Source organism: Notechis scutatus, chromosome 2 (assembly GCF_049901735.1).
Source record: "Notechis scutatus isolate UNSWTSFEM ecotype Mainland chromosome 2, rNotScu1.2, whole genome shotgun sequence".
In the NCBI taxonomy this organism is placed as follows: Eukaryota; Metazoa; Chordata; class Lepidosauria; order Squamata; family Elapidae; genus Notechis; species Notechis scutatus.
In genome coordinates, this window is record NC_142010.1 from 251609156 (window position 1) to 251623836 (window position 14681).

Below are 14681 nucleotides of genomic sequence, written 5' to 3' on the forward strand. Positions count from 1 at the left end.
CACCATGCCCTCAGAAGTTGTGGGAGCGCCATCACTTGAGACTTTCAAGAAGAGATTGGACTGCCATTTGTCAGAAATGGTGTAGGTCTCCCACTTGGGCAGAGGGTTGGACTAGATGACCTACAAGGTCCCTTCCAACTCTGATTATCTGTATCTGTATCTGTTCTTTTTTAATTAAAAAAATCAATATTTACATAAATATATTTACATACAAGCCATGCCCATCCAGTCACCAAGCCATGCCAATCAACAAGTCACTCCCACCCAGTCACATGACCACCAAGCCACACCCACAAATTAGACCACACCCACAGAACCGGTTGTTAAGAAATTTGAATCTCTACCCCTGGAATCATCCATATCCCATATCAAATTCTCTTCCAGTTGAACCAGCAATCAAGAAAATTCTCACTCCACACAAATGGCTGTCCAATCTCTTTTTTAAAAAACTTCTATGGTGGAACACCCACAATTTCTGGAGGCAAACCATTGCACTGATTAATTATTTTCACTATTAGGGAAATCCTTCTTAATTATAAGTTAGATCTCTCTTTGATAATTTCCAGCCCTGTCTTGCCCTCAGGTACTTTGGGGAATAGCCTGACCTCCCCTTCTCTCTGATAGCCCCTCAAATATTGGAAGGCTGCTATCATGTCACCCCTAGTCCTTTTCTTTGTTAGACTAGACCAGGGGTGTCAAATTCAAGGCCTGTGAGCCAGATCCGGCCCATAGGGTGCTTAAATCTGACCCGTGGGGCCACCCTGGAAACGGAAAATGCTTGGGAGGGCTGCATATGTCTCCCGGGCTCCATTTTGGGCTGCAACAGCCTCCTGCAGTCCTCTGCCAACAAAAATGGAGCTCAGGGAGGCGATGTGCGGTTCGCCTGGGCTCCATTTTTGCTGGCAGAGGGTTACAGGAGGTGGGTACGGCCAAAACGGAGCCCTGGCAGGTCGCTCCCCAAGCTCTGTTTTTGCTGGCAGAGGGCTGCAGAAGGCCGTCACAGCCAAAAACAGAGCCTTAATGAGTGATATCACCCTGGCCATGCCCACCCCAGGCACGACTCATCCCGGGCATGCCCCCCCACCAGGCACAGCCTCCCCCCAGCCCCCAGGTCAAACACAATGCTGCTGTGGCCTTCATTGAAATCAAGTTTGATGCCCCAGGACTAGACATACCCAGTTCCTCCAACTGTTCATCGTATATTTTACGTTCCAAAAACCTTTTGGAATTCCTGTCCTCTGGAAGGAGCATGGCTTTTAAGAAAGCTTTAAGAAAAGACAAGAGATGTGTTGTGGTATATTACAAAACTGAAGAGCAAATTTTCTCCAATTAGGTTTACTGCATATATTAGATAGTCAGAACAAAACAACGTAAATTTTAGTATTTCTCCTGTTAGTAGCCAAATTAATTATTACTATAAAACATGAGAATATCTAAATATCTCAGTGGAATGAAGGTAAAATAAGATACTGTATATACTCGAGTATAAGCCTAGTTTTTCAGCCCATTTTTTGTGCTGAAAAAATCCCCCTCGGCTTATACTCGAGTCAGATCCCTCTGAAAAAAAATGGTGTGGAGTCGCGGCCTCCGGCGGCAGCGACTCCCAACAGCCCCAGCCGGGAAGGGAAAGGCAAAAGCGCTTTGCCTTTCCCTTCCCGAGGCGGCGGGACTGGGGCCGGGCCGGCGGTAGTGACTCCTGACTCAGGGGGCCTCCGAGGAGGGGAAGAGAGTGACTCCTGCCTCCCGCTGTCATCATCATCATCTTCTTTTGGGTTAGTGAATCAATTAAACCTTTCATGATAGTGAGATCGTTTCCCAAATTAATTATTTTTATTTTTGAAATTTACCAGTAGCTGCTGCATTTCCCACCCTCGGCTTATACTCGAGTCAATAAGTTTTCCCAGTTTTTTTGTGTAAAATTAGGTGCCTCGGCTTATATTCGGGTCGACTTATACTCGAGTATATACGGTACGTTCCATAAGTGTTTTTTTTTTTAAATCCTGCTGCTTGACAATTGGCGGAATGGTGGGATTTTATTGTTTACACAAAATAAAAATACTCTTGTAACTGTAATAGACATTATGGTAAAGTTAAACATCATGCCAATTTTAAATTTAATAAATGTAATGTAAAAAATATTTTTCCCCAAAAAATCCCTGGATATAACTTGAAGGCTTTATCAGATTTTGTGACTATTCAAACAAATTGGTGGCAAATGTCGGAGAGGGAAGCTTAAGCTCTCACCCCCCCCGCCCAATTTCCACATTGTGGGCATCCTTAAAACTGTGAAATGTATTGCCAATCTAGCCACTTTAAAAAGCAAATGGGGCAGGTTCCATGGAGGATGTGACTACTAGTAGGAATGGGTGTTTATGATCTCCTGGATTCTGGTTTGCACAATTAGCTGGGAAGCATAATGGGGCAGGGGTGCAGCCCTCTAATCCTGGTTTGCGTGCATCTCTTATGCATCCAGGTCTCTGCTGTATGATACAGAGAAAACCCAATAGGGCTCTTATGACCTGGTTCCCAATTTGGGCTGCACTGATTCTCATGATCGTTGGAGGGTTCTGCATCTTGGAAACACCATCTAAGCCTGTCCAGATTCCTTCAGTTTTCCATGAGAGCCAAGCCACGTTGTTGAGGTAATTCCCCGCTAGGAGAATGAGCGCACACAGGGAGACGTAGTGAGAGTGGTGAAGAATAACACACAACCAGCACACAGATACACTATAGTAAAATGTAGGCTTTTAATTCCAATAAATGTTTAAGCAAAGTCCAACAAGCAGTCCAATTCATTCACGGTTAAAGCAGTCATTTTTTAGTCCAGGGATAATCCAAATAACAAAGTCCAGTATCATAAACAGTTCAGTAAAAGACTCACATCATATCCAAGAATAACGAGGATCAGCAACAGTCAATAGGGAAATGCAGGAATGGCAACACTCACAGAACAACCCAGGTTTCTTGCTCCATCTTATGGCCGTTTGAGGAACCACACCCAATTACAATTTTAGCATTCCCTTAAAGAAACAGTATTAAAATGTCTATCCTGGTTTATATATCTAACACACGTGGTTTAATGTCCTAAAAGCCATGGTGGCTCAATGGTTATAATGCAGTATATTTCAGGCTGACTCTACCCACTGCCAGCAGTTTGATTCTGACCGGCTCAAGGTTGACTCAGCCTTCCATCCTTCCAATGTGGGTAAAATGAAGACCCAGAATGTTTGGGGGCAATATGCTGACTATGTAAACCGCTTAGTTTTAGTTTTTAGTTTATTTTATTGTCATTGCACCTCGTACAATGAAATTAAATGCCATGTTCAATGTATGTTATAACTGTAAAAATAAAACACACACATTCTTCACATTCTATACAATTGAATTGAAAACCCCTGATATTGCATTAATATTGCACTATACAGTAGAATTCAATATAGTTCCTGCTCTGGGATAGAAGCTGTTTTTCGGCCTATTTGTCCTTGTTTTTATTATCCTGTACCATCTGCCAGATGGTAATAAGTTCAAAAAAAGGGTGCCCAAGATAAGATGGATCTTTAAGAATGTTTTGAACTTTAAATTTAATTTAAATGTTAACTGTAATTTAAATGTTTTAGAGAGGGCTTCAAAGCACTATGAAGTGGTACGTAAGTCTAAGTGCTATTGTATCCCAAAGGTGCTTTTTCAAGAGGCAAGTGCGCTTTTTAATCTTTTATTTGAAGATGTTTCGCTTCTCATCCAAGAAGCTTCTTCAGCTCTGACAGGATAGTGGGGAATGGAAAGATTTATGTAGCTGGTAATCTGCATGCTTTTAGAGCAGGGGTCTTCAAACTTCACAGCTTTAAGACTTGTGGACTTCAACTCCCAGAATTCTTCCTCCAGTCATGTTAACTCAGGAATTCTGGGAGTTGAAGTCCACAAGTCTTAAACTGGCCAAGTTTGAAGACCCTTGCTTCAGAGGGTCGTTGAAGCATCTGTGTCCTCAGGGTCACCAGAGCAGTGCTCCAGATTTCTGTAGTCTGCAAATTTCTTACTCCCACCCCATCCAAAGGGTGTTCATTCCAAATTGAATAGCCAAAAGTCTGCAGAGATTCTCAATCATCCAGGTGATGGTTGTCCCAAAGGTGCTTGTTTTTTCTTTGAAGACGTTTCACTTCTCATCCCAGAAGCTTCTTCAACTCTGACAGGATAGTGGGGAAATGGAAGGATTTAGATTCCTTGCAGACCAGCTGGTCATTTGCATGCTTTTAGAGCAGGGGTCTTCAAACTTGACAGCTTTAAGACTTGTGGACTTCAACTCCCAGAATTCCTCCTCCAGTCATGTTAACTCAGGAATTCTGGGAGTTGAAGTCCACAAGTCTTAAACTGGCCAAGTTTGAAGACCCTTGTTTTAGAGGATCATTGAAGCACTCGGAGGTTTATCTGCGCCCTCAGGGTCACCAGAGCAGTGCTCCAGGTTGCTGTAGTCTGCAATTTTTTTTCCCCCTCTGGAAATGCATTCTTACTCCCACCCCATCCAAAGGGTATTCATTCTAAATTGCATAGCTAAAAAGTCTGTCAAGATTCTCAGTCATCCAGGTCATGGTTGTCCCAAAGGGGCTTTTTCAGGAGGATTCCTTGCTTTTTTCTTTTGAAGATGTTTCGTTTCTCATCCCAGAAGCTTCTTCAACTCTGACAGGATAGTGGGGGGTGGAAGGATTTAGATTCCTTGCAGACCAGCTGGTCATTTGCATCCTTTTAGAGGGTCGTTGACTGAGAAACTCCACAGACTTATCGCTATTTGCTATTCACCCCACCCCCCACCCCACCCCCGGCACCTCACCCACCCACCCAACCAACCAGCAGGCCGGGCCGCAGGACACGCAATCACGGCGAAGGCACCAGACTCTTCGGCCCAGCCTCCCTTCTGACGACGCTTTCCGTTCCCAACGAGCGCCGGTGGCTGAAAGGGGCGGGCTCGCTTTGCGGCAGCCTGATGCAATCGGCTTGCCTGTCCGCGTCAGAACCGCAGAGAGGAACGAGCTGCCGGGTGAGCCGCGCCCAGCCTTCCCTTTCCCAAAAGTCGCCATGTCGGAGGTCATCCTGGAGAAAACGGACAGGCTAAGCCTGGGTGAGTTTGCAAGGGGGCGGCCGAAGTGTATGTGTGTGTGTGGGGGGGAGAGGCCTGGCCTCTACCCCTTCGATGCTTCGGGCACGCGGAACCGAGCCCGGAGCCAAAATGCAAGGCGGGAGAACCGGGAAGCGAAAGGAAAACCTGACCCGGGGACCGGTGCAAATCGCCTCTCACCTTTGGGAATTACAAGTCCCAGCATTCCCTGCCAGCCCGGGCCTCCGAGCAGCAGCTTGCAAAAAAACTGCCGCAGCCCTCATGGCGTGTTGGAAAAGGACAATCGCGATCCACGGCCGCTTCTTTTCCACGCGTTCTCGCCGGGGATATAAACGCGAGAGGAAGGAGCGGGAAGGCCTCCGTGGCTGCCACCTGGGTCCGGCCTCTTGCTTCTCCCCTATCCCCCCCTTTTTGAGGGGGGGCAAGGATCCCCCCTTCCCCCGCTGGATCACTTGATGGGAGAAAAACGGGGCATTGCAAAGGACGATTCGAGGAGAAATGTGCGGTGGCGTATCTGGGTCGCTTCTGGTTCCCCAATTCGGGAAGCAGCGCAAAACAGGCCATTCATTCATTCATTCATTCATTCATTTATTCGTTAGTTTTGTATTCCTTCTTTGGTGGAATTTCATAGATTCCCAATCGTGAACTGATCAAACCCATTTGCTTCTCAAAGGAAAGAAAAAGACTTTTTTTTTTTTATTTCTTAGTTGTGGGAAAGGAAACTGAACCTGGAACCCATCCTGGCTGGTGTTTTAACAATAAGTTTCATGATCACCTGGTTCCTTGGGTTTATGATGTGTCATTGCTTTGGTAGACAAAATGGAAGGATCTTAGAAGTCATTTACTCCAAATCCCGTTCTGGGTGCAGGTCCACTGACTGCTGACCACCAGCCTGTGCCTGAAGACTTTCAGAAAAGGACAGTTGGCTGATGTAATAGTTAGAAAGTTTCTCCTGGCTGCCTTCCCTACATTATTATCTCCCCCTTTTATGTGGCATTTGAAGGCAAATCTCATATGTTTCTTCAGTTATCTCTTCAGTAGGCCAGATGCGAGGATGAGGATGAGTCCTGTCCCAAAAATGCTTTTTCAGGAGGCAACTGGACTTTCTTGTTTTTTCTTTGAAGACCTTTTGCTTCTCCTCCAAGAAGCTTCTTCAGTTCTGACAGCTGACTGCAAGGAATATAAATCCTTATGTTCACCACTCTCTTGTCAGAGCTGAAGAAGCTTCTTGGATGAGAAGCGATATGTCTTCAAAAGAAAAAAAAAACCAAGAAAGTCCAATTGCCTCCTGAAAAAGCACCTTTGGGACAATCATGACCTGGATGACTGAAAACCTCTACAGACTTTTAGCTATACAATTTTGAATGAATGCCTTTGAAATGGTGTGGTAGTTAGAAATGGATTTCCAGAGAGAGAGAAAATTGCAGACTACAGGAACCAGGAGCACTACTACCCAGGTGGCCCTGAGGACACAGATATACCTCCAAGAGCTTCAATGTCCCTCTAAAACTGGGGTCTTCAAACTTGATAGCTTTAAGACTTGTGGACTTCAACTCCCAGAATTCCTCCTCCAGTCATGTTTGCTCAGGAATTCTGGGAGTTGAAGTCCACAAGTCTTAAACTGGCCAAGTTTGAAGACCCTTGCTCTAAAAGGATGCAAATGACCAGCTGTCTGCAAGGAATATAAATCCTTCCATCCCCCACTATCCTATCAGAGCTGAAGAAGCTTCTTGGGTGAGAAGTGAAATATCTTCAAAAGAAAAAAAACCCAACAAAGTCCAGTTGCCTCCTGAAAAAACACCTTTGGGACAACCATGACCTGGATGACTGAGGATTTCTTACAGACAATTCAGTCCTTGGCAATTCTCTAGGCCAAATATACTCAGACCCATTGACTATTCTTCAAAGAGCTTGAAGAAAAGTTTCTATTCATAGAGTTTGAGGGCTTACTGCACATCATCTTAGTAACCTTCTCAGATCTTGCCTCAGTTTGTCACTGTCCTTTTTGAATGATGGTACCCCAAACTGGACATAGTTGACCAGGGCAGAGTAGAGTAGAAGAATTGCTTTCTATAATCTGGATTCGCAACTCCTGTTAAGGCATTCCCAAAACCATATCAGCAGCTGCATCCCCACGACACTCAGAGCCCTTTCACGTGTACTACTTCAAGCCACATTTCCTCCATGCTAGGCAAGTGCCTTACATTTTTCTTACCCTATTGCCTTTCACTGTTGTGTTTTTGGTATCTCAGTGTATAGCAGTGGTAGTCAACAAGTGGGCGTTCCACCTTTCATGGTGGGCGGTAAGGGTTTTGTCCCCTACTTTATAAATCACCATTACTGTGGAACCGGTGGGTGGTTAGAGAAAACTTTATTACTAATAGAGATACAAAAGTGGGCGGTAGGTATAAAAAGGTTGACTAGCCCGGTCTATAGCCTACAGTCATGATGGCGAGCCTATGGCATGTATGCCAGAAGTGGCACACAAAGACATCTCTGCGGGCACACGAGCTGTCGCCCCAGCTCAGTTCCACTGCGCATGCGCGCACGCCTCCTGCCAGCCAGCTGATTTTGGGTTATCTGCCGTGCATGCATGGAGGGGGTGAGGCGATGTGGGAGACATGTGCGTGCATGCACAGGGGGCGGGGGGAGTGCAGAGGGTCCCATACGCATGTGTAGGGGGCGGCAGGAGCGGGTTGCGTGTGTATTGCGTTATGGGTGCAGGCATTTGTGCACGCTGTTGCATGCGTTCGCACGCACATTCACCACGCAACAACAAAAAGCTTAGCCATCACCGGCCTACAGCTTTGAAGGTTCATGGTTCTCTTCCATCAAGCCCTAATCATACCTGCTTGTGTTTGGCTGAACCAAGATAAAGTCAGCCTGGAGTTGCCCTCCGAAGAGATCTCAAACAAGCATGAGAATCTTTGCTTCCTTATAAATATCATTTTTTAAAGTTACATTTAATAAAGCCCCCAAAGCGAAAGCATGAGAGGTGAAGTTCAACAGCCACATTTGAATAGCAAACTTCGTAGATACAGGGAATTTATTTCTAATGGGTGGGTTTGCTTAGCAATTCTTCTGCACCTGCTTTCGCTGGAATCACCGATGATCTATTACATGGATTCTGGGAAGGAAGGAATATTAAGGATTCTGCTGAATCCCTGCAGCCTGTTGGTTTTATTTGCCCCTCCTGTGTGGAAAATACATAAAGAAAATGGCTAGGTGTCATGACCCTGGTGGAGACTGACTCTGAGGAAGAGGAGGAACAGCCAACGGGGAGTGGAAGTGTGGCTCCGGAGGTTGTGGAGGAGGCTGGGGAAGGGCAGAGGCCGGCTGAGCAGTCAGAGGAGGACCCAGGCCCATCCCCTATCCATCCTAGGGCATGCAGGGAGGAGAGGATCAGGGTAAAACGTGATCTACTTGGGAGGAGAGGGCCATGATCTTCTTCATTTGTTGCAGGTGTGAGATCTGCATAAAAGGTTACACCAGCTGATATACTTTGGGTCATCACACTAGGACATTTTCCTGTGGGCTCCTCTTCCACTTGGGATGTTCACTGGAAATTCAAGTTTTGCAATCAGAGGATGGAGGAAACTGATATTCACCTTTAAGAGGGGGATACAGAAGTGGTATTCAGCAGGTTCTGACCAGTTCTGGAGAACCGGTAGCGGGAATTTTGAGTAGTTTGGAAAACCAGCAAATCCCACCTCTGACTGGCCCCGCCCCCATCTATTCTAGTCCCAGTTGATTGGCTGGGTCTTCTGTTGCCCTGCACAGGAGAACGGAGCTGGAAAGAAGGTTACTGGGGTGGAGAGGGAACAGAAATTTTACAGTATCCTTCCCCTGCCACCCCCACCAAACCACCCCCCCACAGGACCTGTAGTAAAAAAAAATTGAATCCCACCACTGGTGGGTGGGTGGGGGATACGATAACATTTTTCCGGCACTTGAAAGGTCTGTACATGGAAGAAGATCAAGAGATCTTGATCTCATAGAAGAAGATCTTCTACGCTCTCCCCAAAGATAAAAGAAAACGGTCTTAATTTGCAGGAAATTTAAATGATTCCAGTTGCAGTTAGAAAAAAGGAGAATAAGCAATTTGACATTGGAATAAGCTACACAGTGAATTTGTGAACTCCACTTGGTGGGAAGGTTTTGAATTCTCTCTCTCTCTCTCCCCAGAAATGTCTTTAAAGCGGATTCTCACACAGGAGATGTTAGACCTGGTGGCCTTTATGGATCTTTTCATTCCCTGAATGTGCCAAAGCTTTGAATCCATTGGTGTCAAACGGGCAGGCTATCGAAGCCAGAGCTCTTCCCCAAATGCTGATGGACGTTACAGTTTGAAAAGGCCTGCTGATATTATAGGTCATGAAGTTGAATTCCTTGATTGGGAGAAGTTTAGTAGATTGCTTATTGCTTTGGTACACCTGAAAATCCAGAAGGTCAAATGGAGTCTGTTAAGTGCAAGTCATCATTTTCCTGCAGGGGCTCAGAAATGCATATTGTCGAGGTATATGCGTATGTTGTGGCTCCGGACTTGGATTCAGCTCCTGTGGCTGATATGAGCTCAAGTGAGGAGGACATGGCAGAGAAATATGAGCCAGCATGGCTCAGTGATTGGAATGATAATCAGGAAGAGGAGATGGACGTGACAAGAGAGGACAGACCTGATTTAGTAGAATGGTCAGGACCTTTGACCTCCTCTGGTTCAGTATCTGATCATCAGCCGGGAATGGCTGACGGAGAAGTTTTAAGAGAGTCTTCAAGTGGAGACGAGAACTTGGAGAATTGTTGGTTAGATGTTAGGAATAGACGCCACTTTAAGAGGCAAGGCCAGCTGGAACGCAGGAGAAGGTCAAGTCAGTAATTAAGGAAATTAACTGTTGCCCTAATAACTATAAAAGGATCCGCCTGAGTTTGAAAATTTGTCAGGAACAAAGCGTTTAATTTACGTGGAGAAGCAACGGTCAAAGCTCGGAGGCTTGTGGATTTAAGCCAGGATTAATGTGCTGTAGACTGTGAATAATAGCTGCTGTTATCTTCTGAAACTCCTCTTCGTTTGTTTTGCTTTTGAGGACGACTGCTTTCGGCGTTGCTTATTTGCTTTTGAAGGTGGGACATAACATGCGTATGTGTGTGTACTTTGTGCTTAGCCAAGAATATTTCTATTTGTATCCGCAGGAGAGGTTTATGTATCTGATCGAGTAGGATGTGACAGCACTGGTGATGGGACCCAGGATAAACCTTTCAAAACAGCTTTGCAGGTATCTTTTGAGTATTTCTGAAGCATCTGGGTAGTTTTCTTGGTACAAATCATCTTTTGATGATCCAGAATTTAGGATTTTTTATTTTTGATAATCCAGAATTTAGGATTTTTTTAAAAAGTTACGGTACTAAAATGAATATGTTCCTCTTGGCTTCTAGGGGCTCACTAAGAAAGGATTTTTCGAAATGACAATCAGAGCATTAGTATTTCGTTGTTTATTATTATTATTATTATTATTATTATTATTATTATTATTATTATTAGATGCTAACAAGTTCTACTTCCCCTCCCCACCTGAAAAGAAATCAGTTCCAAATGCAAAACACAAGCAGAGCAGAGGAGTTTCAGTTTCAGTTTTACTTTCACAGCAGCAACCAGCTTTAGTACAGAACAGTTGAGCTAAGCCACACCCAGGCTCCTTGCTGTCTCCTTGCTCACACAGCAAATACTGCTTCAGTTTCCAAACAGCTCTCAACTCTCACACACTGACAGGACACTAGCCAGATGAATACTGATGGATGCTGGTAGGCAGAGGCACAATTCCCCCCCCCCCCTTATTTTCCTACCCAAAAACTAAGCCCAATAACATAGTTTCGTAGCAAAGCATGGATATAGAGCTAGTACATTATATCTATTAACCAGGAAAATGATGAATACTTTAGAAATATGTGCCTTAACCAATTATCCATTAATTAATTGTCTTTTTTATTATTCAAAGGCTTTGATGTCTACTGGAAAGGAACCATTTCCTACTATCTATGTGGACTCCCAAAAAGAAAACCAGGTTGGTTAATCAACTCATTATCATTTCCAGAAACCAAAAATATTGGTCAGCAGTTCAGAAATTAGCAAGCAGAAATATATCACTAGCTTCCAAAATTCAACAGATGTGATTGTGGTCTCACTGCAACCATTGTCAGCGTTCTGATTGGAACCTCCATTCCAATCAGTAACTCCCGAGACAAACGTATCTCAAAAGTACCTTTATTAGAATAGCACCTGGCACATCTGTGGAATCCCGAATCTAAACGTTTTCCACAGTTTCCCAAACTACAAATCCATCCCCCCCTTGGTTGTCATCACATCACATGGCCCAATCACGATCCGTCCAAAAGTAAGATCCTTATTTCATCCTGCGCCATACTCAGTGACCTTGAACTAACAGAAGAATTTTATTTTGTCTACTCAGAGCTACTTAATTTAAATCACCCCTCTTCCACTTTCTCAGGCTGTGTGGCAGCGTGCAATAGGGCTTTCAAAGCTGACAACCATGTACTTTTTTTTTTTTAAAAAAAAGGCTTGCTCCTTGGGAGAAAAGCTATGGCAAACCTAGACAGCATAGTAAAAAGCAGCGACATCACTCTTGAGAGTCCCTTGGACTTCAAGGGGATCGAATCAGTCAATCCGAAAGGAAGTCAAACCTGACCGTTCTTTGGAAGGACAGATAATAGGTAGCCCTCAACTTATGACTACAGTTGAGCCCAAAATTGCTAAGTGAGATGTTTGCTAAGAGGCTTTTGCCCCATTTTACAATTTTTCTTGTCACGGTTAGTGAATCACTGCAGTTGTTAAGTGAGTAACACGGTCGTTAAGTGAATCTGGCTTCCCCTTTTGACTTCGCTTGTTGGTAGGTCATAAAGGGGGAATCACATGACCTTGGGACACAGCAACCGTCATGAATAGGAACCAGTTGCCAAGCCTCCAAATGTAAGTCACATGACCATGGGGAATGCTGCGATGGTCATAAGTATGAAAAATGGTCACAAGTTGACTTTTTTCAGCTCTGTGTAACTTTGAACGGTCACTAAGTGAACTGTTTGTAAGTTGAGGACGACCTGTACGGAAGCTGAAGCTCGAATACTTTGCTTACCAAAGGAAAGCGAGGACTCATTGGGAAAGACCCTAATGTTGAGAGAGACTGAATGTCAGCATTCCAGAAAACCTCAACTCCAATAATAACTCCAAGGCAGACATCTTCTCTGAGGTTCCTTTTATTAGAGCAGTAAACTGGCACATCTGGGAAGTCCCGAATCTGAAAGTTCCAGGTTTCCCTCCAATAAGTAAAATATCACAAATTCACCCCCTGCACCCCTCATTGCATCACATGCCCCAATCACCATCTGTCCGAGCTTGAGACGTCCCCCTCAACCACTCCTCAGCCAGGTGCAGAAAGAACATGACCTTGAATTTAAAGAAGAATGCTATTATGTCTAACCACATACGGCTCCATGAAATTCCCCCTCCCATTTTCCCAGGCTCAAGAATGTGGCAGCGTGGAAGCTTCTGGTGCTAATATGGCTTCCAAAGCTGACATGAAGGCAAAAGGAAAAGTAGACGGCAAAGGATGAGATAGATAGATAGATAGATAGATAGATAGATAGATAGATAGATAGATAGATAGATAGATAGATAGATAGATAGATAGATAGAATAGGATAGAATAGGATAGAATAGGATAGGATAGGATAGGATAGGATAGGATAGGATAGAATAGGATAGATGATGATAGATAGATAGATAGATAGATAGATAGATAGATAGATAGATAGATAGATAGATAGATATTTTGTCAAGCAATTATAACAGGTATAAGTATAAACATAATTATGAGTACATGAAATTGATACATATAAAAAAAATAAAAAAAATAGCATAGGGACGGTAGGCATGTTGGTGCGCTTATGCACGCCCCCTACAGACCTCTTAGGAAAGGGGTGAGGTCAATAGTAGACAGTCTAAGGTTAAAGTTTTTGGGGTTTGGGGAAGAAACCACAGAGTCAGGTAGAGCATTCCAGACATTGACCACTCTGTTGCTGAAGTCGGATTTCCTGCAATCAAGTTTGGTGCGGTGAACCTTGAGTTTGTATCTACTGTGTGCTCTTGTGTTGTTATGGTTGAAGCTGAAGTATTCATTGACAGGTAGGACATTGCAGTATATAATTTTATGTACTGTACTTAGATTGAACCGAAGGCAGCATAGTTCTAGGTTTTCTAGGTCTAGAATTTCAAGTCTGGTGGCATAAGGTATTCTGCAACAATTAGAGGAGAGTTGAGAGAGAGAGAGAGATATGGATGGATGATAGTGTCATCGACTCAATGAAGATTAATTTGAGCTAACTCCAGCAGACGGTGGAGAAGAAAGGAGCCTGGGGTGCTATGGACCATGGGGTCACAAAGAGTCAACACGACTTACTGTATTTTTCGTAGTATAAGACACACTTTTTCCACCCCGAAAAGTGAGTGGAAATGTCTGTGCATCTTATATAGCGAATGTTGCCGAAGCCCCCCACCCCCATCCGCTGGCCCCCCCACCCTTCGGCCTCTGCCTCCTTGCAGCAAACAGCCTGTTTCAGCTTCAGCACAGCCTGATTAGCACAAGCAGCTGATTGTCGGTTGGATCGGTCTCCCAACGATCAGCTGTTTCAGGCTGCAGGGATCGCCTATTGCCGCCTCCATGTGCCGCATTCTCAGCCTCCACATCCCATTTTCAAACTCCGCACGTCCTGCTTTCGGCCTCCGCATGCCCCATTTTCTGCCCATTCTGGCCAAAAGGGTGGCGCATGAAGGGTGAAAACGGGATGCGGAGGCTGAAAATGAGGCATGCGGAGGCGGCAATAGGCAATGACAATCCCTGCAGCCTGAAACAACTGATCGTCGGGAGGCCAATTCAACCGACAATCAGCTGCTTGTGCTAATCAGGTTGTGCTGAAGCTGAAACAAGCTGTTTGCTGCAAGGAGGTAAATTGCTGGGAGGCAGAGGCAGATTTTTTTCCCTTAAGTCGTCTTATACTTCGGGGTGCCTTATACTCTGAAAAATACGGTAATGACTGAACAGCAAAAACAGAGTTTCTGAACTTCAGCAGATATAATTGTGGTTAGAGGCTTTTAAAACCGGGGGTCTTAAATGAACTCATGAAAAAAACTCTTTTAATTATTAAAACTGAGCCTTAACTACATCATGTTGAAGTGTGGTATGTGGCTATTGTTTTCTTGGGAGAGGCAGTGGGGATATATTTTCTTCTCTCTCTTGCACTCTTCAATTTCTGATCTCTTCCCAAAGTTTCCCCCCTGTTCTACTGAGTATGCAACTCATTAGCATTTTATTTTAAGGAGTGTGTGGGTTGAGATCCATGGTATGGTTGTAAATAATTGGATGTCACCAATAATCAAACTTTGGACCTCGGAAGTTGCATTGTGTCTTATAATTCTATGCAAATGAGGAATGCATTCCTAGAATGCAGTCCTGATCCATTTTGATTTAGCTCCAGTTCTGCAAAACTATAACCAGAAACGTTTGGCCTC

At 44.4% G+C, this 14681-nt stretch overlaps 1 protein-coding gene across 1 annotated transcript in view; it reads left to right on the forward strand.

Moving 5' to 3' along the window:
• Positions 1–5001: 5001 nt before the first annotated feature.
• The window catches only part of NARS1 (asparaginyl-tRNA synthetase 1), a 32163-nt gene continuing 22483 nt past the window's right edge, over positions 5002–14681 (forward strand). The window contains exons 1-3 of the mRNA XM_026666359.2: positions 5002–5110; positions 10295–10377; positions 11098–11163. Coding sequence (XP_026522144.1) covers positions 5068–5110; positions 10295–10377; positions 11098–11163 — 192 coding nt within the window. The 5' untranslated portion in view covers positions 5002–5067. The remainder of the gene's footprint in view (positions 5111–10294; positions 10378–11097; positions 11164–14681) is intronic.